Consider the following 25995-nt stretch of genomic DNA (forward strand, 5'->3'; position numbering starts at 1 on the left):
ACATGTATATGTCACTGTCTGGCCAATGATAACAGTGTAAAATGATTTTTATAGTCCATATATCTTTTCTGCATGTTGCACTGCAAGGATGAGGTTTCACACAACATTGTATCATGTCTCATACTTTTAATCCCTCATCAGCTACTGCTTTATCCACACAGTTAATGTCACATGGAGGAGGAACCAGGGATGAGTATGCTTAACCCACCCCTCCCATTGCTTTCCTTGTTGCTCTCCATGAGTTGAAGAGTAATCAGGGTTCTGCAAAGTGTGGCATGCCTACACAACTCACCCTCCACCCTCCGCTGCAGATAGTCATCCTCTAACTCCTGGAGGTCCACAGAGAGAGCAGATGGTGAGTTCATTCATTAAGTGCATGGAGAAAGAAATGCCTGAAGAGACCTACGCTCATAAGAATAGGATAGTAGTTTGGGGGGAGGTGTTTTAGCAGCTTTTAAACAGGGCAGCTCATGCAGGCAATGTATCCCTCCATGTGATGCATCCCAAAATATTATGTGGATAACATATTATGATACTGCTGTAGCTACTTGGAAATGATGGTAATTACTGAAGAGGTTGAAAATTATTCCACCTTGAGCCTAGAAATTTCCACCAAGAAGTTGCAACAGGGGCAGTGACTTGATCCACAGCAGCTAAAGCTCAATGCAATGTATTCTGATGTGTATTTCATTTTGTGCTGCTTGCCATGCAAACTGTTTATTAGTAAAACAACAGCAACAACAACAACACACCATTATGTGTTGCTCTAATGAATTTAAGGCAATGCCCAACATCTCTGGTCTCGCCTGCCAGAATGGCTTGAGTAGAAAACTGCTGTTGTAAAGATGTCAGTGCTACAAGTCTTTCGGATTTCATAAGCTACAATCCCCCGTTCAGAAGCTCACAAGGTTGAGTTGTAATAAAAGGAGAAGACTTTTCCTTTCAACTCTGGAAGGTTTGTGTTGATGTGAAGGGTTAACATGGCAGTTCAGACATTCAAAATCTCTTCTATGTTTCCTGACAACCCCCAGGGATACATTTGTGTACCCTCCAGACCAAGGTTATTCATTAAAGAGAATGTTTGTTTATCAAGAACTCCTTATATAGCTCTGATGAAGCTCAAGCAGGCTTCCAGTCATATTCACAAACACTAATTATAATGAAATATTCTTTTATCTCTCTTGCAAAGAAACAAAGCACTGTCCTTTGGCATATGTAGCAGCAGTTTCTTAAAAGCAGCAGAACACACCAACACTCATGCTGGAACTCCTATTATAAACCAATAGTAGAAATTATCACTCTCCCATCTCCTGTCTGGTATCGTCTGGTGTCCATGCACACACACATTCACCACTGCTGCTAACTCCATGGCAAGAAAAGGTTGTAAAGGGGTGACATTTATGTTAACAGCAGCAGACTGGGAAGGGCCTTGGCATTAGAGCCTTGGCCATACATCCCTTTTCTATTTTTGACCGAGTCCTCTGAAAGAATGAGCTGCTGGCTGGGAACTAGAAGCAGAACCACAGATTGATGCCATGATATGGAGAGCCTAATGTGTAAAAACTGACTCCTTCACAGATACCACTGCAGCATCCCAGCAATGATGCCTATGACCATGGTATTTTTCAGGTGCAAAATCATGAGTACCCACAGATGTATCCATAGATGGCTAGGGACACACACCGTGCCTTCCACGGGAAATTATGACTCAACAAAAATATAATTTCTTCCAATGAGGTACAATATATATGCATGATACACTTTCTCTCTGTGTGTAAACATATTTTAGCAGCTGAGTTTGAAGATGCATGAATCCAAACTTTCTTACACGACTTCCATTCCAGACTAAGCAAGAATGTATACGGCCTCTTACGTGTGGATGGAATCTCAAGAGAAAAATTTAAACAAAAGATAACTTAGAAATTTATTGTGAAATGGGATTTCCACAATTTGTGCTCAAAAAGCATTTGTTAGAATTGAGCTCCATTGAGCTCTATTCCTCTCCAATGTCCGCATACGTACTTTAAACTGATACTTTTATTCTGATGCCATAACCCAGCAGATCAGAAACAATTCTAACCTAATAATTTATATCATTACAAAACCACCTTAAGATTTATGTCCCAGTCAGTGACCTGCCATACTCACAGCTGCTAATTATTAACTATTTTAATAATCCCATGATTAACATGATGACATTCCCACTGTCTCATTGGCTGAAGAATGAAATACCGGCAAATGTAGAGAATGAGATGGTCCTAGTCATTCAATAAATCAATGGTTCCATACCACTTGGTGCCTTTTGTCTTTCATGCCATATCCTGGCAATAAAGAGATGATAGAATTACCATTTGTTTTCTTCGCAGCATGGCTTACATTAGCTGTGACCAAAGGAGAACAAACTTTTTGCACAACTTTCTTTTCCACACTTTTATTGAAATGATGCTGCTCAATAAACAGCATCTGTTTTCAGTTTGGGAAGGAGGAGGAAGGCTCACTCTAAGTGTTTGCGATCATCTCATTCTCCCAGGGTACAGCAGATCGCAGAAACCTGACACTCTAAGTGGATATGCATGAAGTAGGCTTGTACCTATTGTAGAAACATGCTGACTCCATGGGAGGCAAATAATAAATTGGAAACTCCAGTACTGGACTGAGGCCAGAATACATACAGGGGACTAGTGTGTATTCCCACATGCAATACATATGTTGTTTCAAAATATCCCCCCTCCCACTGTTCCTGCTTGCTCCCCCTTCCTCCACAAAATGAATGATGGTTGGAGTTCAGCTTAAGGTCTCCTTAAATGAGACCTTTGGATCCAATTTTATGTCAATATCCTAAACATGTGATTGCTTGTTTTGTTTCACTTCATTGGAAACTTAGTTGCCAGCTGTGAAATTCTGCATTCTGTTCTAGTTTGGCACTCCAAATCCCTCCTCAAAGTTAGCAAGAGGCGTGTTTCTCGACTTAAGTTTGAATCCATTTTAAGCTTACGAAATTGTGCTCCATAGGTCTGCTGCAAATTAGCAGACAGGCAGGCAACCTTTGACTATACTGCAAATGCCATTGCAAAACAGCAGGTAGCACTTTTCTTTGTGGAAAATGCTGAAAACATGTATATGCAGCCTACAGGAAAAGGGAGATAACAGTTGTCTCTCTGTGTGTGTCACTAGTCTATGTGGAAATCAACAAAACCAGACCCTACCTGCTCCAAAGGCAAAGAAGAAGCTCTTGTCAGTATTGTCTCTTAAGAGGGCTATCACTCTTTTCCCCATTCTCTCATTCCTCTTGTAGATGAGTTCCTGGCGGAAGTAGCTGTCAATTTCCTGTGCTGTAACCTGTTCATGTGGAGGAAGGGTTGTGTTGATGAAGTTAGGGAGCTGAAATGGAAATGAATAATAAGTGTCAGGAAGAGGTCATGCTAGGGGGAAAATAAAATAAACCTGGCTCATCAAAAGAAGGGTGTGATGGAACATGAAGGGACAGGGGGGAATAGGCCACTGTTTCCACATTCTGAATGCTGTTGGTTAGTCCATTAATCAAATATACCCCCCACTCTCTCCCCATTTCTATCATTAGAAATACATTGTGCTTGGCTCAAAGTAGCTGTTCCTTGTTGATTTGTGTTATTCTCCTTTCTTAATCAGAAGTATTCAATAATGGTTCATGTGCAGTGAATTCTTTTTTAACATAGAATCATAGACATGTATTTCTTTTATAAAACATTTTGTTATATATATAAAAAGTAGAACCTCAAGTGTTCACATAGAGAACCATAGACTCTCTGGAATGGGACAGGGCTTACTTTATTATACAAATCTCTTTTAAGAAATCTATTGAAAATAAAAGCAATTCCCATCTCATAGTCCAAAGCATAGTACCTAGTATTCAAGGGAAACAGCCTGCTTTTAGGACTAGTAGGAACACTTGTTTTTGTACATTGAGAAATATCTGACTTGGCTATAATTGGATTCATACCATAGTTCTTTAAAAAGAGTTGAAAGTGATTTGGGAAAGCATTGCTTCCGTATGTAGAGATGTATTTCTTTTGTTCCCTTATGACCTCTGGTTCACAGGTTTTTGAAACAATATAGAAATATGTAGACCCTGTTCCCTAGAGGTGAGTGCAATGAATACATGTACCACAAGCCAAGATTCCTTTTTCAAACTCTCTAAAGAACTATTCTCTATCTTTAGCCTCACATGTTCAGAAGATAGATTCAAGTCTTTCTTGCAGGTGACTTTGGGGACAGAGTTAAAAACCAGAAAGTCTTATCTGTAAGCCATCAAATGGGCTGAAACACAGCTGTGGGGTTCTTTTTTTAGTATCTGAAGTGCCCACCTGATAAGGTTTGTGCAACCCTGATTAAGGAATGGTGTCTAAAGGGATGTTTACCTAAGAAATCCTGCCTGGAGAAGGAGAAGGAGGAGGAGGAGGAGGAGTTGACAACACTGGACTATAACAGGGGTAGGCAACCTAAGGCCCATGGGCCACAAGCGGCCCACGGGGGTCATTTAATCGGCCCACAAGCCACCCTGAACTGAGCTGCCCGCTTGGTGAGTCCCCACACACTGCACTAAACTGGCGCAGCACAGCGTGGGGACTCACTCCGCAGTGCCAGAAATCACACACACACACATGCCCCAGCACACAGAGGGATCTCCACTGGAGTGAACTGGGCCAGGCGAAGTAAACCTTGCCGACCCCTGGACTGTAAGTAGAATTAGGCAAGCAGAAACAAAAGGATGTAAACATAGTAAATGGACACCAATTAGGTCTTTGGTGAGACAAGGACTGTGCTCCAAGCTTGTACCAGGCTCCAATAAATTATGCTTGGCCACTGCTCTCATGTAACAATGCCTGCTCAAGCTTAGTGTTCTAGTGAATCAAAACAAAGTAGCTACTGAGAGCACTTTATATACCTATAAGGAAAGCATACAGTAAGTACTAAAACATTTAAAAGACAAAGCTGTCCAATCACACCATTTTAAAAAATGAATACACTGCCATTCTCATGTGTGCTGAAACCTAGTGCTAACAAAGGTCAGAAAAATATTGCATTTTATAAATTTGCTGTAAAATATATGACATAGAAGACACCTGCTTGTGTGATTTATAGACCTTTAAAACTTCTGGGAGAACTGTTTATGGTTATTTCAGGCTGCAACAAGGAAAATAAAGGTGGGAAGTGTGGGACTGTGTGGTTATTAAAGTGACAACTGCTGCTGTTAGCTCAACTGTGTCAGCTTCAGGATGTGAGCTTACATAGGGAACCACTCCTCATTAAACAAGACAAGAAGTGGGTAATTAATTATGCATATGGCCCAGAGTTTCCAGACTGACCCCAACCTCCCAGCTATCTATACAGAAATATCTGTGAGAGAGGGGAGTGTATTTTCCAGAAAGTTGTGGAAAACAGACTAATATGTTATGTTTAACATGACAAAACTGGGTAACACTAGCAGGACTTGGAGCATTTTGGTTCAAGGACCAGTAGAGTTGCTTCATAGATAGCATTGGGAAAGGATCACTTCTCCATCTGTAAAATACAAATAATAGTGGCCTGATTCTCAAGGTCATTGTGAACTAAAAAGTTTGCAAATAAATTGTGCTTGGGAAATTAAAATGAGAAGCAGGGGACAATGCTTTTCAAATTGATTTTTAAAAGTTTCCATTATAATGCAAAGTGCAGCTCTAGAAGCAGAGATGACAAGGAAGGGAAGGAATAATGGCAGTATGGAATGTCAGAGGAAAAGGAGAAAGAGAATTCATGGCTATTGCAGCTATATAAATTGCGTAGTGTTATACTTGTGAGAGATTTCCAAATGGGCTGGCCATTTTGGCTTTGCAAAAGTTGCAGGGAATCATTTTATTAAAACATATACCACATGCAGGATATAGCTAACAACATTATCTTTTGTTTCTCCCCGAAGTGCAGGCTACAGCCCCATTCTGCAAAATAAAGAAAGCAGAAACGATCCAATCTCTCCAGTTTGTAGTGCAATTCCTTGGGAGTTTGCACACCCACTCCCAAACCTAACAGGAGAAGTGCAAGAAAGAGAGCTTGGGTTTTCATTGAGTCAGCATTTCCATGACTGCAATGGGTTTTCCATCACGATTTTCTGCTGGCACAGCTAAACACTCCACATTATGAAGGTGGTGGACCTAAAACTTTGCTTTGCATTGCAGCAGAGGAACAGGATAATGATACTCCCTTGGTTATATATTGATATCCTATACACACACACACACACACACACACCCCATTTGACTTTAAAATAAGAATGTAAATATACCATGTGTGTTTTTGTGGAATCTAGACCAATGAAAGACAAAGACACACACACACAGCCCACACACACCAACAGAAAAACAGCCACAAGACAACTCTCTGGGCAGGGCTAGCCGATTCACATAACAGAAGACCTCATGTGGTACCCAAGTTCAATCTTGGCCAAGCCTTGACCTGAGGATTAGCAACAGTGAACTCTTGTCTTTGCCCCAAACATTTTGCTACCTGAGGCAGAGCAGTAAATGCCACTCCCATCTCCAAGTCATGGTAAACAGTACTCAAGGTCAGAAAAGTTGTTTGGGCACTCAAGGCAGAAAATCCCTCAAAACACCTCTTCCCCCTCCCTGGAGATAAAAATATAAGAACAAAATATTAAGGATGCTTCCACATTGTCATTATATTGCATTCAATCACAAACCAGCAAATATAGGTTCGCACAATTAAAGTGGATTACAGCACTCTTACGTGACAAAGCCACTTTTAAAAAACCAGCCTTTTTTGCAATAAGGAAAGTGATGGGGGAATGTGTGGGGTAGTGAGCCTTTTTCTCCACACAAAGACTGAATGCTCCATAAACAGCAGACTGAGCTAGATGCTGCGTGATTTTTAATTGTAACAGCTGGTGCTGTTTTGTGACCAACTTTTGGGATTATGTAGAAAAGTCAGTGGCAGTCCCAGCTGCAGGTTTCCACATCTGATTCCCAACCCTTTCTTATTTTTGGTATCCTCAGGGTCATCGCCACTGCATTTCAAGTCTTCATGAACTGAATGTACATCTTGTGAACACCTTGAGGGGAAATCTCTCTCCTCTTCCTCCCCCCCCCCCACACACACTATTAAAGAGATATTCAGTAAATCTCTGAGAAATCATAATCTCTGTGTATTTTTTTGTATTTATCCTATAGCACTGCAGTACTTAAAAAGCCACTTTTCGAGCAGTTTTTTTTTTTAAAAAAATGAGGAGTGGAAATCATGTGGTCCTCTTCTCTGCCTGAATTTTGTATAACTCCCTGCATTTTCAGTTTAAATGAAAGTTTCAACAAAACACAGTTGGAAAATAAGGCATATGGTCCAAACACACACACACACCCCTCTATCTATAGCATCAGTCCACAAGTCAGATATGATGGTGCCAGCCCAACAAAACTTGTACAAAACCACAACCCAAAGGAAACCAAAGGAAAAAAAGATAGTCATAAGTAAGTTAATTAAAAGTTCCATTTATTTCAATGCCTTAGTCATAACTAACGTGTGTCAGACTGTACTATATGGACTTCAGAGCATGCAAATAAAGCATTAGAATGTAGTTTTGAGAGTTGTAGTCAATATTTAAACAAGACATTTCCTAAAATCTCATAATTGTGATTTTTGAATGAGACCTTTGAGAGTTTCGAACATGTGGAAAAGTTCAAATAATTATTTTCTTATTCCCAAACCTTTGTTGTCTTTCACAAAAAAAGTTGCTCCATTCAAGTTGGCAGAAAATTGGAGCATAAGCTGCTGATCAAAGAGAGAATGTGGCAATACAGGGGAGAACTTGTGGCTAGGAAGCTATTTTTATGTACCCTAGGAAAAATGTAATTATATTTCCAAAGACATTTCTCTCGATGGACCCCATTCCCATTAAAAACAGGAGAACAGTGGATGAGGTAAGTCAAGGAGGGATGCTTCCTTGCTTGGAGTGGTATCTGATTTAGCCAGGAAATTGGTATGTTCTCTGTCACTGCCCACCACATCAGATTTGCTGCTGGAAGGGATGCTTGCATCTGTTTTTCAACATGGATTTGTAAAAAAAAACCCTCAATTCAGTTCAATCCATATACAAAGTAGAAATAAATTAATATTAATAATAATATCCAGGAGTGTGCAGTCAACCCAGTCAATAAGCTGGGGAAGAAACAGAGGAAAGTTAGTTAGTTATTTACTTTATTTGAAGAATAATTTTAACCAGGTAGCTATGCCAATGATCTGGTGGACATGTGTTTTTCTGTTCTTTTGCACAGGCGTGGTCTTAGGCTTGATTTATTCTAGCACTAAAACACTTTATATTGGGTTATACTAATGATAACATAGCCCTGCTCTCTATATACAACCTAAGAGCCACAAACCAGGAAACCCACCACCTGGGAGGCTTATTTTATCTGGGTCAGGATCTGCATTAGAACCATTATTACAATGTGTAGATACTTTGCTTCATCATTTTGTTCAACAGCATAGTTCTTTCATAAGAGGCACAAAGGGTTTTATTAACAAAGCAGAAGGTCATCCAGTTTATCAGAATATGGTTCTAGTTAAAATGGATGTATTAGTTTTATATACCAACATTCCTCGGGAAGAAGCCAGGATGTCATTGAAGAGACTTTGAATTTGCATTCCAGTTTTAGTCTGCCCATCCATTATTTTATTATTAACAGTGAATGATTAAGGATTAGCCCAGTGTTGGCTCACGGAGGGAGGCAGAGGCTGAGGTGGGGGCATCTTCCTGGTGGCAAAGCTGCATGCATCAGGATGGGGAGGGGTAAGGTTAGGGAGCTCTAGGTTAACAGTGTTGCCCTCAGAGTTGTTCCAACCTCACTGCTGCTTTCTCACCCTACCCCATCCTGACAAGTGCAGTTCAATTGCCTTCAGAAAAGACACCTAGTTAGTTGTATGGACTGGCATCTTGTATTCCTTTGGAACTGTTTTGAAGACTCTGAAGCCTAGTTCACACTTAACTGTAAGCTATGGACTGTTCAGCCAAAGTGTAGTTTGTTTGAATGTCCAGATCAAGCTCAACAGAGGACCCATGGTTTCCTTTTTGGCAACAAACCAAAGCATGAAGCCATTGTTTGTTGTTGGCCTATAAACCAGGAGTTTTAACTATGGTTTGGTGCTACATCCAAATCTAAGAGCCTTGATAACCATGGTTTTAACCATGGTTTGTATGAGGATTCCATCTCGACTCCCACCAAGCTACAGAACCACTAGGCAAAAGCAACTGAAAAACAAAGCAAGCTTTGGAGAAATTAGTCATGGCTTCTTTGCTTGTTTGTGAGGTAACGTGATTTGTTGAGGACATATTGGGCTGGTTTCAACTAAATAGTTGCACTAGTGTGAGCCAGTGCAATGAGTCCCAGTAATGCAATGGGGCCTTCCCCTCTCTCCTCCCATGATGCCCCCAAAATCAGCTTGGGGGGTGTCAAGAGAACCCCCAGAAGAGGGGAGATGGTTCCGCCTGACAAGCAGAAATGCTTGACCTGATAAAATGATTGCAATAGCACAATGTGTGATATTGGAGAGCATTGTATCTCACTCATTGTAAACACTCAGCCCAGTGAGGAATTGGAAAGTATTTCTGAATATTTCATGCTTATATTATATATTTTGTTGTGTCCGATTCTTCGTGACCCCATGAACCAGAGCATGCCAGGCACTCCTGTCTTCCACTGCCTCCTGCAGTTTGGTCAAAATATATAAATATTATATATACTTCATCAATTTGCTCTTTTGGCACTACACACAACATTATTGAGTTCAGACTAAGATATTATAGGAAATTTGTTTTGGCATAATAAATTCTTTATAGAATATGACTGACTGGTCCTATAACTCTTATATCAACAAGAGAGTCTTGGATTGCCTACACTACATGTTCCAAAGTGACACCAACATAAATCTGGTGTGGTCTTATGATCTCTATTGAAAAAAGAAAAGGGCTCCCAAGTCAGTGGGCTAAGCATGACAAGTCTAGAACCAGTCCAACTGAATGCTCAGCAATCCTGTCATTTCAGTAGCTCAACAAGCCTCTCTCTGACTGCAGCTGTTTTACTATGAACTATTCTCTGGAAATATGACTTCATTTCTCTAGCGGGGCACAACGTCTATGCCAGCAATGCTGCACTGTGTTATGTCTAAACTTAAAGGTGATAAGGTAATATGTCCCCAGTACACTATGGATTATACTTACAGGGTTGAGCTGGTTGAGATTTTTTGGTTTTTGTTTTAAGATAAAGAAGTACACCATTCCTGGAACAACTGAGGGGCTTGCTTATCACTCAACACTTTACCTAATGGTCTTGGGCTCAACATTTAATATTTATTGTAGTTAGAGAATTCCAAAGATAGTTTTCATTGCTCAGTTTTGGAAGCTTTCCAGATTTTATATATATATATATATATATATATATATATATATATATATATATATATATTCCAATGCTGGAATGGAAACAAATTAATGGTGTAATTAAAGCTTATCAAAAGCCTTAAATCTTTAAGGACAGATCTGAAAGCAGGATGTTCTGATAAAGCGTGTTCTCATTAAAGAGAGAGCACGTGTTGCGGATGGGGCCAGCCAAAAGCATCCTCAGTTGCTAGCCAGGCTGTGCAAGGGAATTAAATTGATTGGTGATTGCCGTTACTGGGGAAATTTTGATGTTGCCAATTAAGGGGTGGAGTTAGAGGTTACTTATACTGGACCCACAGCTTGGTTCTTTCTCTTTCGCTGTGGACACCGGATCGATCAGGCCCGGAGTGAATTCAGCGAGAGATTGGTTTTATAACATTTACTTGTCTTTATTTATTCCTATCTTTCCCTTCCAATTTTGTTCCCCTTTTCTCTTCCCTAGTTAGAGTAATTTCCCCTTAGTCGGGGTTTTGTCTTTTGTTTTCCTTTTAATTTAGTTTCCCCCCCCCTGACTCATAGTGCTTCATTTTGGGCTAAGTGGGTAGAGCAGGCTCCCGGGGGGGGCGCCCCGGTCCCGGGTAGCTTACGGCCCGTTTCTCGGCCGAGCTTTATTAGGGCCAGGGGTTTGCCCTCCTACCTGCCCTCGTGCAGGCCTTGCTGGCCTGGCTGGCCTTCCCCTTCCCGTTTCGAGGCCTTGTAGGCCGGTCGGAGCCGGGGGACTCCCCTGAGTTGTTCCCCACCCGACGGGCCATAGCGATCGGCCTCCGCGGGCCCGCCTGCTCGCCTGCTGGGTCCGGTTTCGGGTCGCGTGGCTGTAGCGACGCGCCGGCCCGCCCGGCGGCGGCCCAGCGGCCCAGCGGCCCAGCGGCGGCGGCCTAACCGCCGAGGCTTCTTCCTCCGTGGGGGAGGGCGGCTAGGTGAGGGTCGGTGGGGCCTACCTGGCTCCGCGGCCTTGGTCGCTGTTTCGGCGCTCCGGTGGGCGCCTGTAGGCCCGCGAGGTTTTCCGCCGCTGCCGCGATCGTCAAGGAGGGCGTGAGGCGCGGAGCGGGCCCGCTGCTGAGCCGGTGGCGCTCTAGCGCTCCCCGGCTCTTGCTGACCCGGTGACTCTGCTTGGGCGCGGGGGAAGGGCGGCTGGAGGCGGGAGCGCCATTTTGCCGGCCTTCTTTCTGCCTTGGCGACCTCCTGTGGCCAGCCTGCGTAATTGCAGGGTTGCCTGCTTGAGTGTGAGCCCCTAGTGGCCGTGCTGGTAACTGCAGGCATACTTTAAGGGCTGAAGCAGTGACCTCTAGTGGCTGTTCAGGCCAATTGCAGATAATAGCTGCCTGCCTTATCATATAGGTGGCTATCTTTCGCCGTCTTTTTGTGGCTGAACCACTGTGAATTGGGGTTCAGGTCCCCGGCCTTTGAATTGTTCAAATTTATTTTATTCTAATCCATCTTATCCGTATTTTATTTAATTTTTCCTTAATTTAATTTTGATTTTAATTGTATAATTTCATTTCTTGTTTTAATTAATATTTTATTTTCTTGCAAATAGTAGGGATGGCTCCAAAGAAGGCGGCTAGGAGACCTGGACCTGCCCCTTCCACGAAGCGGCGTATTAAAGGCCCGTCCCAGGCCTTACGTTCACCTGAGCCCTCCCAGTCGCTGCAACGCCTCCAATCCTTGGTGTCGGGTTTCGAGGGTGACCCAGTGGCTCTGGCACGGGTCACAGCTGAGATGGAGGGCGTGATGCAACGGTGCTCTACACCTTCAACTTCAGCTGCACGACCAGCTTCTTTGGTGGTTGCTCCTTCTTCGGCGTCATCGTCTAGTGAAGAAGAGAGAGAACCATTATCAGCCGGTTTTTCCTTACCTGACATGCGGCTGGCCCAGTCCCCAGCCTCACCTTTGTCGCAGGTTGCTGCGCCTAGGGGTCGGGGTTCTGCCAGGGGTGGGGCCAGGAGGAGGGCATCAGCTCGGGCGCGAGCTGTGCGGGCGCCTACCGCGCAGTCGCCAGGAGCTGGCTGTTCAACTCCAGTTAATTCACAGGTTGTCTCCTCTCAGTCAGTTCCAGGTCATGTCCAGCAGGGCGATAATTCAGAGTCTTCAGTTGAGGACAGCCTTCCTCCACCACCAAAGGCTTCGTCTGGTGGGCATCGCCGTCATAAACGGAGCTCCAGGAGGCGTGCCAAGAGGAGGCGGAGGGACACTTCGTCTTCTTCGTCAGGTAATTCTTCTCAAAGCTCTAGCAGCGACGAGGAAGCTTCTCTCAAGCTTTACTGGGGTTTTGGTGAGACCTCAGGGCTCCCTAAGTGGGTTTGGGAGCGCAGGGCGAATTCACATCGCGCTAAGTATGGGGCAGTCCAAGACTGTCAGGATGGGGTTTTGGTGCCTGACATTAAAGTCTCCACCAATTCAGCCAGGGACCTTATTCCTGGTGCCCATTTGCCTACCAGACTACGGTCCAGGATCCTGAATGGCCGTTATGTGGACATTTTTAGCTTAGCCCCTCCACCTGATGGCCAGGAGCATTTGGATACGGGCTATGCTGTTTCTAAAAAGAGAGTGACGGTAGCCAAAGCTGACAGGACTTTTGAGCGTTGGTTGGACAGCTTTCAAGTTTTTGCTGGTATTGTCTCCGCTGCCTATCCTAGGAGGTCTTTGCACTTATGGGTTTATCTGTCCATAGTCCGCTCGGCCTTTACAATGGCCGGCGAGACCGCTGCATTGGCTTATGATCAGCATTTCAGGCGTAGAGCGGCTAAGATCCCTACGGCACGCTGGGATCGTAAAGACTTGGATGTTTGGACCACATACGTTGCTCCTCGCATCGACAAGAAGGCCCCTGATCAGCCGAAGTTTAAGGCCCCCCCTCAAAGGGCGGGTCGCCGTTCATATTGTTGGGATTTCAACAAGGGTGCCTGCCAGCGACAACCCTGCAGGTACTCACACCTTTGTGATAAGTGCTCAGGGAGCCACTCGGCGTCTGTGTGTACAGGGGCACGGCGACCCTTTCGCAAGGGTGGGGGCTCTCAGCAGCCCCCAAAAGCCACTCCCCAGGTGCCAGCCACCGGAGCCGGAAAATAGTACCCTGTCCTCCTTAGCCTACACCCCGGTGAGGCTGCAGCCGCTGTCAACTTTGTTGGAATCATATCCTGATAAGGTAGCGGCGGCCTATTTGCGTGAGGGTTTCTCTTTAGGGTTTAGGATCCCGGTGGCATCGACCCCAGTAGCTGGGAAAATGGTTAACCAGAAGTCTGTTCAAGACATGCCAGAGGTGGCACGGAGAAAGATCAGTAAAGAACTGGCCTTACATCGTATGGCTGGTCCTTTTTTGGCCCCCCCCTTTTCCAATTTGCATGTGTCACCCTTGGGTATTGTTCCCAAGAAAGCCCCGGGGGAATTTCGCCTCATTCATAATCTTTCACACCCTAAGGGCACGTCGGTAAACGATGTAATTCCCCCGGAGCTTTGTTCGGTGCGTTATGCCTCTCTTGATCAAGCGATCAAGATGATACGGAAGTTTGGGCCTGGTGCCCTTTTAGCGAAATGCGATATTGAATCAGCATTTAGGCTACTTCCGATCCACCCGGATGATTTCTGGTTGCTAGGTTTTCATTTTGAGGGAGGATTCTATTTTGATAAGGCCATGCCTATGGGCTGCTCTGTAGCCTGCGCAGCTTTTGAGTGTTTCAGTACATTCCTTGATTGGGCCTTGCGTGATAGGACTGGCCTGGAGGGGGTCACTCATTATCTCGATGATTTTTTAGTGGCTTCAGCTAGTGATACAGGGGACTGCGTGGTTCTGCTGCAGGCATTTGCTTCTTTAACGGAAGAGCTGGGGGTCCCGTTGGCTGCGGAGAAGACCGAGGGTCCCTCCACGCAGCTTACTTATTTGGGTATCTTATTGGATACCGTGGCCCAAACCTCTAGTTTGCCGGAAGATAAGATACTTGCTTTGAAGCAGGTCATAGAGGAGTTAATTCCCTTAAAAAAGGTCACCCTTCGTCAGCTGCAGTCGTTGCTGGGCCATTTGAATTTTGCCTGTAGGGTGGTCGCCCCTGGGCGACCATTCTGCTCCCGCCTGGCCAGGCTCACAGCGGGCTTGCAGGCCCCACAGCATAGGGTGCGTTTGTCTGGCCATGTACGTGCTGATCTGGGTATCTGGTTGGAATTCCTGAAGGAATTCAATGGTGTGTCTTTGTGGCAGGATGTTTTGAACCTCCACAATGACTTTCAGGTGCACTCGGACGCAGCAGGGTCCCTGGGTTTTGGTTTATTCTGGGATGGTAGATGGTGTGCAGAGCGGTGGCCTCCAGCTTGGCATGGGGAAGCCATAACTAGGGATTTAACTTTTCTTGAGTTTTTTCCCATTGTAGTGGCTGTGCACTTGTGGGTTGAACAATTCAAAGACCATCGAGTCTGTTTTTGGTCAGATAACCAAGCGGTGGTGAAGATACTAGCCAAGCAGTCTTCACGTTCGGCTAGAGTATCGGCCCTGCTACGGGTTTTTGTTCTACACTGTTTGCGTTTTAATATTGTATTTTCTGCCCGTTTTGTTCCGGGCGTATCTAATGAGATTGCTGATGCTCTGTCCCGTTTTCAGATGGAGCGATTCAGATCCCTGGCGCCAGTGGCTCGAGACCGTCCGGAAATTTTCCCGGATCATCTCTGGAACCTTGGCAGCAATTAGTTTTACAGGGAGTAGCTGCATCTGTTGCCCCTTCTACCTTGAGGTCTTATAAAAAGGCCTGGGCGGATTTCTTATTATTTAATGGACAGGCAGTTGGGGAGGTTACTGCCCCCCAATCTTCCTCTCAGGTGCTCAAGTATTTGGCACACCTATTCAAGATGGGCCGGGCGGCTAGGACGCTGCGGCTTCATTCGGCAGCAATTTCCTTTTTTAGCAGGGCATTTTTTGATAAGGATCCGTGTGGGAAGTTCGTAGTGCGCAGAGCTTTGGAAGGTTGGGGGCGCCTTACTCCCTCTAAGCCGATTCCTAGACGCCCCATCACCTTTCAGTTACTGACGCAGATGCATACTATCTTGCGTAGCATCTGTTGGTCCAAATTCGAGGCTCGTTTGTTTTCTGCGGCTTTCTCATTGGCTTTCTTTGGGGCCCTGAGAGTAGGTGAGGTGGTCCTTGAGCCTAAGCGGGATGGAGGTTCCAGGGGCTTGTTGTTGCAGGACGTGAGTTTGTCTCCGTCCGACTTGCAAATTAATATCAGGAGCTCAAAGACTGATCAGCTGGGTAGGGGAGCAGTTATTAGGCTCCCGGCGTCTGGGGAAGGTGGCCCTTGTCCGGTTAAGGACCTTAAGCGGTACCTGGCCTTGCGACCGGTGGGTGATGGGCCCCTATTGATTCATGAGAATGGGCGCCCATTAGTACGGCATCAATTCACTGCGGTGATGCGAAAAGCTATTGTAGCGTGTGGGCTTGAGGCTTCAGGGTTCGCCCCCCACTCTTTTCGGATAGGTGCTGCGACGACAGCCGCTCATTGGGGTTTATCCGTAAAGAGGATAAAGAACTTGGGTCGGTGGAGTTCCAACGCTTTCAAAACGTATGTGAGGAAATAATGAGGTTGTGTACTTACAATTTTGTTTTAACCCTAGGTCCGGGTGCTATCCGTATTTGGATAGTGGGTCACAGTATTGTACACTGGGCCGCTGACAGAGCACGTCAGTCTGGATTGGGAGATGGCCTGGGCCTTCCACAGCATGTGCAGGTGTCCTGGATCTTCAGAAGGGGGATGCGCTGGAGGGAATTCTTGCCACTCATGAAGAGGCGTGTCCTTCTGCTTGGCCCACCTTCAGCAATTGTGGTGCAGCTAGGGGAAAATGATTTGGTATCTTTTCCTTGCTTTACGTTGCGTACTGTTATTTTGCGGGATCTGAGGGAGCTGGCGGCTATGGTGCCTAATGCTACATTGATTTGGTCACAACTGCTTCAGCGCCGTATTTGGCGTGGCAGTCCTTGCTCAGCGTCCACTGAGAAAGTTAGGAAGCGGATCAATTCCGCGGTGGGCAAGTTGGTGGTGAGCTTGGGCGGCTTGGTGATTCCTCACCCTCATATTTCCTTTAAGGAGGAGGTCTTATACAGGGCTGATGGGGTTCATCTTTCCTCGTCTGGGAATGATGCCTGGTTGGATGCGGTAGTGTCCAAATTGAGGGTGTGGATTGCTTTATGAGTGGTTGGCGGCGAGCTTAGGGCTCGGGTGGCGGTTAGGCATTGGTTAAATTGGTTGGAGGAGGGGTATGGATAGGCTGGGCCTACCCCTCCATTGCTGCTGCAAAATGGGAATTCCGTTAAAGGAATTCTGGGGCTTACCATCCCCTTGTCCAAACCCCTGGAATCGGGTGCGGGCCGAGTAAGACCCCAAGGCGCAGGCAGGGAGGAACTGAAGGGTCTGTTTCGCAGCCCCAGTTGCCCTGCTTGTTCCTCCACACTGACTTACGCTGGAATCCGGGAGTCAGTGCTATCCCCCAAGGCGGGGGGGGATAGCTAGTCATAACCAATGCCTACGCAACCACTCACTATTTTGTATGATAATAAAAGTTGTGGCCAAATTATGCCAAAAACCTTAAACAAAAATTATGCGTGATGTGTGAGTTATTGGGTTAGGGATGTTTTGGGGGACTTCAGCACGCAAAGCGTGTTCTCATTAAAGAGAGAGCACGTGTTGCGGATGGGGCCAGCCAAAAGCATCCTCAGTTGCTAGCCAGGCTGTGCAAGGGAATTAAATTGATTGGTGATTGCCGTTACTGGGGAAATTTTGATGTTGCCAATTAAGGGGTGGAGTTAGAGGTTACTTATACTGGACCCACAGCTTGGTTCTTTCTCTTTCGCTGTGGACACCGGATCACCCGCCCGCCCTCCCTTGTTTTGGGCTTCGCTATGACCTTGCTATTGCCTGTCATGGGGTCGTCCGCCTTGGTGCGGGGGCCTAGTAGGAATTTTTCCTTTTGGCTGATTAGTGTGTGCCAATTGGGTTTTGCCTACTACGTAGCAAATCGTCACAACTTGTAAGGTTGGCGGTTAGGCATTGGTTAAATTGGTTGGAGGAGGGGTATGGATAGGCTGGGCCTACCCCTCCATTGCTGCTGCAAAATGGGAATTCCGTTAAAGGAATTCTGGGGCTTACCATCCCCTTGTCCAAACCCCTGGAATCGGGTGCGGGCCGAGTAAGACCCCAAGGCGCAGGCAGGGAGGAACTGAAGGGTCTGTTTCGCAGCCCCAGTTGCCCTGCTTGTTCCTCCACACTGACTTACGCTGGAATCCGGGAGTCAGTGCTATCCCCCAAGGCGGGGGGGGATAGCTAGTCATAACCAATGCCTACGCAACCACTCACTATTTTGTATGATAATAAAAGTTGTGGCCAAATTATGCCAAAAACCTTAAACAAAAATTATGCGTGATGTGTGAGTTATTGGGTTAGGGATGTTTTGGGGGACTTCAGCACGCAACGTATTTTAAATGGTTATGCAGCAACAGCTTCACAATTTTATTGACAGTGAGCATATCGTAATGACACACAAATGCTCTCCTCCATGGAGGGCAAAGAGGCAGGAGCTGTTTTCTTTCTGTAATGGAACTTTAAATCATTATAATTTTATTATGCCTGCCCAAAAACCTATGTAGGCAGGTTCACTACTTCCAGTAGTAAGAACAGAAAATGAAGTAGTTGACTTCTCTTTTGGACTGGAGAGAAAAGAAAAAGAAAATACTGGTTTGGGATGGTAAGGTGTGCTAAATGAGTAAATATATTTAACATCCAAGCATGCTATAGTGACATCAAATGGGCATGGAACCACAATTCCCAGAGTTACCTAGGAAAAGAGATTGATTATTAAACCACTCTGGAAACTGTAAGTCTGCAAGAGGAACAGGGGATTCCTTAACAAACTACAGTTCCCAGGATCCTTTGTGGGAAGCCATGACTGTTTAAAGTGGTATGATGCTGCTTTAAATGCAGCATATGGTGCTAGTTTCTTCAGCCTGTAGAGAGGTGGGAGTCTGGGGTGAGCGATAACTGTGCTGTGGCAGTGCATGGATGTGATTTGTTTGGCATGGATTGAAGCAGCCTGAACTTAGTATGGGCTATGCACTGAAAGAGCCATTAGAATCAGAACTTCTCATCAGGGTCACTTTTGTCATAACTGAGTTGACGCCCCAAAATGAATCACTCACTTGATCTGAAAAGAGAAAGCTTATTTGGCAGCAAGGCGGCTACTTTTCCATCCAGGGGACAACACAGAGGAAAAGCATTCCTTCCCTATCTTTATTTTAAAGAATGTTCAGTCCCATATCATTCTGACTGACTGCCCAGAAAGTCTGCCTCAAATCTATCAGCTAGAACAGTCATAGGAGAGTCAAGTATTTGCAGAAGTGTGCATAAGAAAGTGATCTGTTTCCTGTTGTATTTCTCTGTCATGGCCCAATGGAATAAACTTTGCCCTGCTCAGGTTTACCCAGTTTAAATAAGGACTTAAGTGACATGAGCAAATTATGGAAAGAGGAATGCAACAGACCCACACCACAGCAAGGTTTTGTTTCTTTGTTTATTGGTCCAACATCCCTAAACTATTTCCAGTGGGGAAAAATACGATGCAATATTATTTTTATGGTAAAATCATATGTTCTCCCTTTTATTTGTGAGATTCCCATTATCCATAGACGTAAAAGGTAAGTTTTTAAATGTGTTTATTGCTATTATTATGATAGTAAGCTAATTTTTTCTCCTAATAATTTGCTTCTTATTTATGGGACAGGACAGTTTCTTTTATTAACTTATTCTCCACTACAATTCAGTTGGTTATATAACAGGATGGGAAACCTGTGGCGCAATGGATATCGCTAGACTCCAATTCCTTTCATCCTTAGACAGTCTGGAGTCTAACAACAGCTAGAGGATCACGGGTTCTCCATGCCTGTTATAAAAGATTCATATTAGGAGAACAAAATCCCAGGTATACAAAAGTTAAGGGAAGATATTGAAATTCCCCCCCCCTCCTAATTTATTTTCATGCTAGGGTAGAGTCCAAGCAGACAACTGTACATGCCACTTGGGCCCACTTTCATATGTGCCCCCCCTGCCCCAACTGAATGGGAGCGACCTCCATATACAGTGTTACCTTGGGTTACAAACACTTTGGGTTACAGACTCCGCTAACCCGGAAGTAGTACCTCGAGTTAAGAACTTTGCCCCAGGATGAGAACAGAAATCGTGCAGCACCGGCATGGTGGCAGCAGGAGGCCCCATTAGCTAAAGAGGTACCTCAGGTTAAGAACAGTTTCAGGTTAAGAACGGACCTCCAGAATGAATTAAGTTTGTAACCAGAGGTACCACTGTAGCGTTATCCCAAGTAGCAGTTATATGACAAGGTCTTGCGGTTAGCATATATATATATTTTTTTTTTATAAATATTTTATTAGGTTTTTAATAAACAAATTTCCACTTTCAAATACATACTTCCATGAATCCAATGAACTCCCCCCATCTCCCGGGCACTGCATTCCCTGTGTAACCAAAACCTCAGCAATTTGTTAACTTGTTTTATACATAACAATATATCTTCCATTTTATCGTGTTATCTGATGTGAACATTTCAATACAATTGCATTAATTTTTAATTTCCACACAATAAAAGTATTTCGTTACCTCACTTCTGTCTTATAGTGTCTTATTTATCAATTCAGAAATTTGCCGATACTGAAGCTATACCTTCCTAGAGAGGAGCATTTTTTAACATTCATACAACTTGTAATGCTTTTTCAAATAGTCCTTAAATTTTTCCCAAACTTCCTCCGTTTCTTCTTCTCCCGAGTCTCGAATTCTGCCAGTCATTTCAGCCAGTTCCATATAGTCCATCAGCTGCGACTGCCATTCTTCCAATGTGGGTAGATTTTGTGTCTTCCAGTGCTTTGCCAACAGAATCCTCGCTGCTGTAGTAGCGTACATAAAGAAAGTTCTATCTTTCTTGACCATCCTCTGGTCTACCATGCCCAGAAGGAAGGCCTCCGGTTTCTTAGGTAAGGTGAATCTCAGCACCTTTTTTAGTTCATTATGTATCATTTCCCAGAAGGCCTTCACTTTCGGGCAGGTCCACCAGAGGTGTAAAAATGTCCCTTCCTCTTCCTTACATTTCCAACATTTATTATCGGACAGGTGATATATCTTTGCAAGCTTGACTGGGGTCATGTACCACCGGTATATCATTTTCATAATGTTTTCCTTCAAGGCAGTACATGCCGTGAATTTCATTCCGGTGTTCCATAACCTTTCCCAGTCTTCAAACATAATGTTATGCCCCAAATCCTGTGCCCACTTTATCATAGAGGATTTGACAATCTCATCCTGTGTGTTCCATTTAAGCAGCAAGTTATACATTCTCGAAATTAGCTTAGATTTTGGCTCAAGCAACTCTGTTTCTAGTTTCGATTTTTCCTCCTGGAAACCCACTTTTTTGTCTGCTTTAAAAACTTCCTGGATTTGAGCATAATGCAACCAATCTCGCACCTTGTTTTTTAACTTTTCCATACTCTGTAACCTCCATTTATCTCCAATTTTTTCAATTATTTCCCAATATTTAGGCCAGTGGGCCTCCATATTGAGTCTTTTACGTGCTTTGGCCTCCATCGGTGAGAGCCACCTCGGAGTTTTACTCTCCAATAAGTCTTTATATTTTGACCAGACCATGAAAATTGCCCTTCTGACAATATGGTTTTTGAACAATTTATGAACTTTAACCTTGTCATACCACAAATATGCATGCCACCCAAAAGCATTATCAAATCCCTCCAGGTCAAGGACGTCGGTGTTCTCCAATAGAATCCAATCCTTCAACCAGCAGAGGGCTGCAGCTTCATAATATAACCTCAAGTCCGGCAGGGCAAACCCCCCTCTTTCTTTCGCATCTGTTAGTATTTTAAACTTTATTCGGGGCTTTTTGCCCTGCCAGACAAATTTAGATAAATCCCTCTGCCATTTTCCAAAACATTCCACCTTATCCACGATCTGGAGGGACTGAAACAAAAATAGCATTTTCGGCAATACATTCATCTTTATAGCAGCTATTCTGCCCAGCAAGGAAAGTTTTAATCTTGACCATGTTTCCAGATCTCTTTTTATCTCTGACCAACATTTCTCATAGTTGTCCTTAAATAAATTCAAATTTTTGGAGGTCAAGTGCACCCCTAGGTACTTTACTTTTTTAACCACATTTAGTTCTGTTTCTTTTCTGAACCCCTCTATTTCAGTAGTTGTCAAGTTTTTTGCTAGAACTTTAGTTTTTTGTTTATTCAGCTTGAATCCCGCCACCCGACCAAAATCAGAAATTAATTCTAACGCTCTTTTAGTACTAGAGGCTGGCTCCTGTAATGTTAATACCAAGTCGTCTGCAAAAGCTTTCAGTTTATATTGTTTCTCTCCGACCACAATTCCCTGTGTCAACCGGTCATTTCTAATCATGTTCAGTAGCACCTCCAGGACTGAAATAAACAACAGAGGAGATAGAGGGCACCCCTGTCGTGTCCCTTTTTCAATTTTAAACTCCTCTGTCACCACGTTGTTTACTATCAATTTGGCTTTTTGTTCTGAATAAATTGCTTCTATTCCATTTTCAAACCCCCGCCCTATATGCGGTTAGCATATAAAGCCCTGAGCAACTCAGGACCAAGTTACCTGAAAGATCACCTGCCCCTGGGCTTTTTCCATGTTGGTGTCCCCTCCCCACCAGAAAGCATTCTTTGGTACCTTTTCCCTGCCGAGCAATCACCTTTTTATTATCCTGGATTTTTAAATGTTTAAAATTTTGTGTTTGAACTTGTTTTAACACTATTCTTTAGATGCTGTTTTTATCTGATAATGTTTTACTTATTGACAGGCACAGCAATCCATACTCTCTCTTATGTTGGTCTGGGGGAGGGGGGATAGATTAGATCCTCTGCCCAGGATTCAGCACAGCCAGCAGCCCATCAGTTGCCAGTGGCATCCAGAGGAAAGCTCAGAATGGGACATTCTGGGGGGAGAGAGGAAAGAGGGAGGGAGAAGACCTGAATCACTCCAGGATCCACTGGTTTTGGCATTGACCAATTGCAGGACCCCCTTCCACAATGGTAGTTTTGAGCAGCATGCCTGCAGATGCAGTAGCCATGCCACCAATTTCCAGTGTACTGGCAGGGTCGGGAGTGGGAATTAAGATTGTGCCCTAATTTTATTCTCTTTATGCCTTCTTTATCATAGCATAGAAATGTCTGAAATACATGAATTAAAGTCTGTTCTTTTTCATGAGTCCATAGATTACGGCAGGCTGCAGAACAAAGGAGAAATGTTTGAAATCATAGTTATGATCCAGCCAAAGTTCAAAACTTTCGAGTACAATTGGTTTAAGTGTATGCTACTTAAGCAGTTACGCTTAAGTGTTTAACTTCAGTGGATCATATTCCATGATATTTTACCTCTTGGTTCTGCCAGATATTCCATAAAAGTTACATTTGTACAAGCTGTCCATGTGTGTGAGACGTGGGCAGGGGAGAACTTATAAAACTTCAGAAGTTCTTAAAAGTTCTCTATGATATTGAAGATCTAAGAGAAAACAAAGGATTCTGCCCAAACTCTTGCGACACATGGATTATTATTGGATTGTGGCATGTTTGGGAAGAGATTTGGCCTTGTAGCCTATTTACATAATGCACACTTCCTCTTCAATTGCAAAGTCAATTATTACAAAGTCTTTTGTCCTAATGAGAGGGAATTATGTTCAAAGGCCTTCCAAGCACTTGCAATTAACTTTCATTTCTGCTCACATTCCTTTCAAAGCTTCTCAGTCACTCATCAAGCCAAAACACACACAAAGCAGCTCTAGAAAAACAGTGGTAATATCTCATTGTCTCACAAGGAAACAAGAGACATGTGAAGAACAGAGGGGTATCCAAGATGTGGGGAGGAGAAGGAGAAGGAGAAGAAGAGTTTGAGAGCACAAAGCAGGAGAAGATTGGCAAAGCAACGTAAACCAGCTTGATCCTTGTTGCAGCTGGTGCATATGCTGCTACCTTTTTACCTCTTTTATTGCTGAAACTTATTACATGTCTTGTACAACAAAACCTCAAGCCTCTGTAGCCAAAACAGCAGGAATTGCAACCATGATAATATGAGCTAGTGTGCTGAAGTGGTTAGTGTCAGATTAGGACTTAGGAAACCAGGGTTCAAATTCCCACTCATCCATAAAGCTCTCTGGGTAACCTTGGGCCAGTCACTACCTCTCAGCCTAACTTACTTTACCAGCTTGTTGTGTGGATTAAATGAGGAGGGGGAGAACCATGTACACCTCCTTGAGGTGCTTGGAGAAAGTTGATAGGGTTCTGATGTAAAGGCTCAGGTCGTCCTTATGGTGTCCTCGGCCCAAGTTGTTCAGGGCTTTGTACATCCACACAAGAGCCTTGAACATGGGTGTCAGGGTTTCTGGGAGAGAGGAGGAGATGACAGAGGAGACGGAGAGCGAGTGGGAGGAGGGGCAGAAGGATGAGGAAGAAGATGACGGAATTCTGAGGGAATCCACGAGTCTGAGCAGCGAGTCAGAGGATTCTCAAAAGGGGGTTACCTTAATCAAGCAAAAGGGAGGAGAAGGGAGAAGCGGAGAGGAGCCCAGTGGAAGACAGACGCAGCAAGAGGCGTCTCAGCCGGAACGGAGTAAAGGGGGTGGAGTCGTCAGCCTCTCGGAGGGAGCAGGATTAGGAGAGAACAGAGAAAGGGGGTTGGAGCAAGGTGTTCAGCCGGAAAGGGTGGAGAGCAGAACAAGGGGTGGTGTAGCGGTCGAAAGAAAGGTCAGCAGCAACGTACGCGCGCCAAGTTCAAACGTAGAGGCGCGCGGAAGTGGAGAGAGCTCAGGGGAGGAGCCCGGCCCTAAAGCCAGAAGGAGGGGGGAAGAGGCGGCAGAGGATTCAGCCTCAGGCGAGTCACGGAGAGAGGGAACCCAGGGGGGCAGGAAGACCCTGCGGAAAAGAAAGGAGAGGAAGAGGTGGTCTAGAGCCAGGCTATTAAGTTGGTGTGGAAGAGGGGAGGAGTCAGAGGGGACTTCAGCGGTCTAACGTGACAGACGTACGGCCACGATGCTGAACTGTACGAGAAGCAGAAATCTTCAATAAACTTTTCCTGTAAATAAACTGCAACGGAGTGAGGTCTCTTGTGAGCTGGGACCCGTCCTGGGTGGCCGTGACAGTAAGTCCCCTCTCACAAAGCAAAAAATTTTTTTTGCGAAGCTCACGAACGGGAGCAGCCATGAGCGCTGAGGAGCAGCTGGTTGCACTGCGGGATCAGGTTACCGCTCTCACATCGGCAGTCATTGCTTCGCAGAAGAAGAATGACGACTTGGAGAAGACGTGCCAGGATTTGCAGGCAAGGTGGGAACACGCGGACAGGGCGGGGGCCCCAGGTTCCAGAGCGGAGGGCATTGCGCTTGGACGGAGGGGGGGTGCCCTGGTTCCGCATTTTAATGGCAACTTGCAAGACTATCCCAATTTCAGAGCGGACGTCGTATATGCACTGCATTTACTCCGTCACGATTTTAAAGATGAGGAGGAGAAAGTGGGGTTCATTGTTTCGCACCTGCATGGGGAGGCCAGGGCTTGGCTACGCAATCTGTGGCGCGAAGATGGACCGGCCCGTCGCAATTCAACTGCGTTCATCAAAGCGATGGATTCTTGTTTTCAATCCTCTGTGGATGTGGACATTGCGCGCCGTCAAATGCACGGGCTGAGGCAGGGGAAAGCGACTGTGCGCCAATACCACTCTAAATTTTTTGCATTGCTCACCGCCTTAGATTGGCCAAAGGACAGTAAGCCGGTCAGAGATCTTTTTTGGGAGGGATTGAGCCCCCCCATCAAGGATGAGATCGCTAGGGGGGACAGACCCCAGACCCTAGAAGACGTGGTGCAACGGGCTTTAGCTATTGGAATTCGACATGAGGGACGTCCGTGGCACGAGGAGGACGGGCCCCAAGCGCGTGCGCAAGCGAGGACTCTCCCTTTTGTGCACAGGGATTTCAGCCGTGCGCACCCCTCGCCAATGGGGAAGGACAGCGAGGAGCCAATGGAGATTGGTGGTGCTAGGGCTCAGAAGCCATCCCAGAGCCCTGTCCCTGGTGCAGCCAAAGCGAAGCCTCCTAGAGGAACCAGGAAGTGTTACATCTGTGACAGTGCGCACCATATGGCGAAAGAGTGCCCCCAGAGGCTCCAGAAGCACACTGCAGCACTGGCAACTGTAACAGCAGAGGTGCAACCAGGGGAGCAGCTTCAGGGAAACGACAGTGCCTGGCTGGAAGCAGAGCTACTGGGGCTCAGCCAGGCGGATCTGTAGACAAGCCCCCAGCATCACTGCAGAGCGTGGACCCTTTGCCTCCCAGACCGGCAGTTCTGCTCACAGCAACACTCCAGTTGCCTGATGGGAGACTCCTCGAGGTTCCAATAACGATCGATTCGGGAAGCAACGCCGACTTCGTGGGACTGCAGTTCGTTAAGCAGCACAACATGGCGCTCCTGCCTGCAACGACGCCTCTAA

The 25995-nt window shown here is 45.2% G+C and overlaps 1 protein-coding gene across 1 annotated transcript in view; it reads right to left on the minus strand.

The window, feature by feature from the left end:
* TRABD2B (TraB domain containing 2B) overlaps nt 1-25995 on the minus strand; it is a 256380-nt gene that overhangs the window by 60364 nt on the left and 170021 nt on the right. The window contains exon 4 of the mRNA XM_081913972.1: nt 3207-3381. Within this exon, the coding sequence (XP_081770098.1) occupies nt 3207-3381 (175 nt within the window). The remainder of the gene's footprint in view (nt 1-3206; nt 3382-25995) is intronic.

This window comes from Podarcis melisellensis (genome assembly GCF_964234715.1).
Source record: "Podarcis melisellensis genome assembly, chromosome: 6".
NCBI lineage: Eukaryota > Metazoa > Chordata > Lepidosauria > Squamata > Lacertidae > Podarcis > Podarcis melisellensis.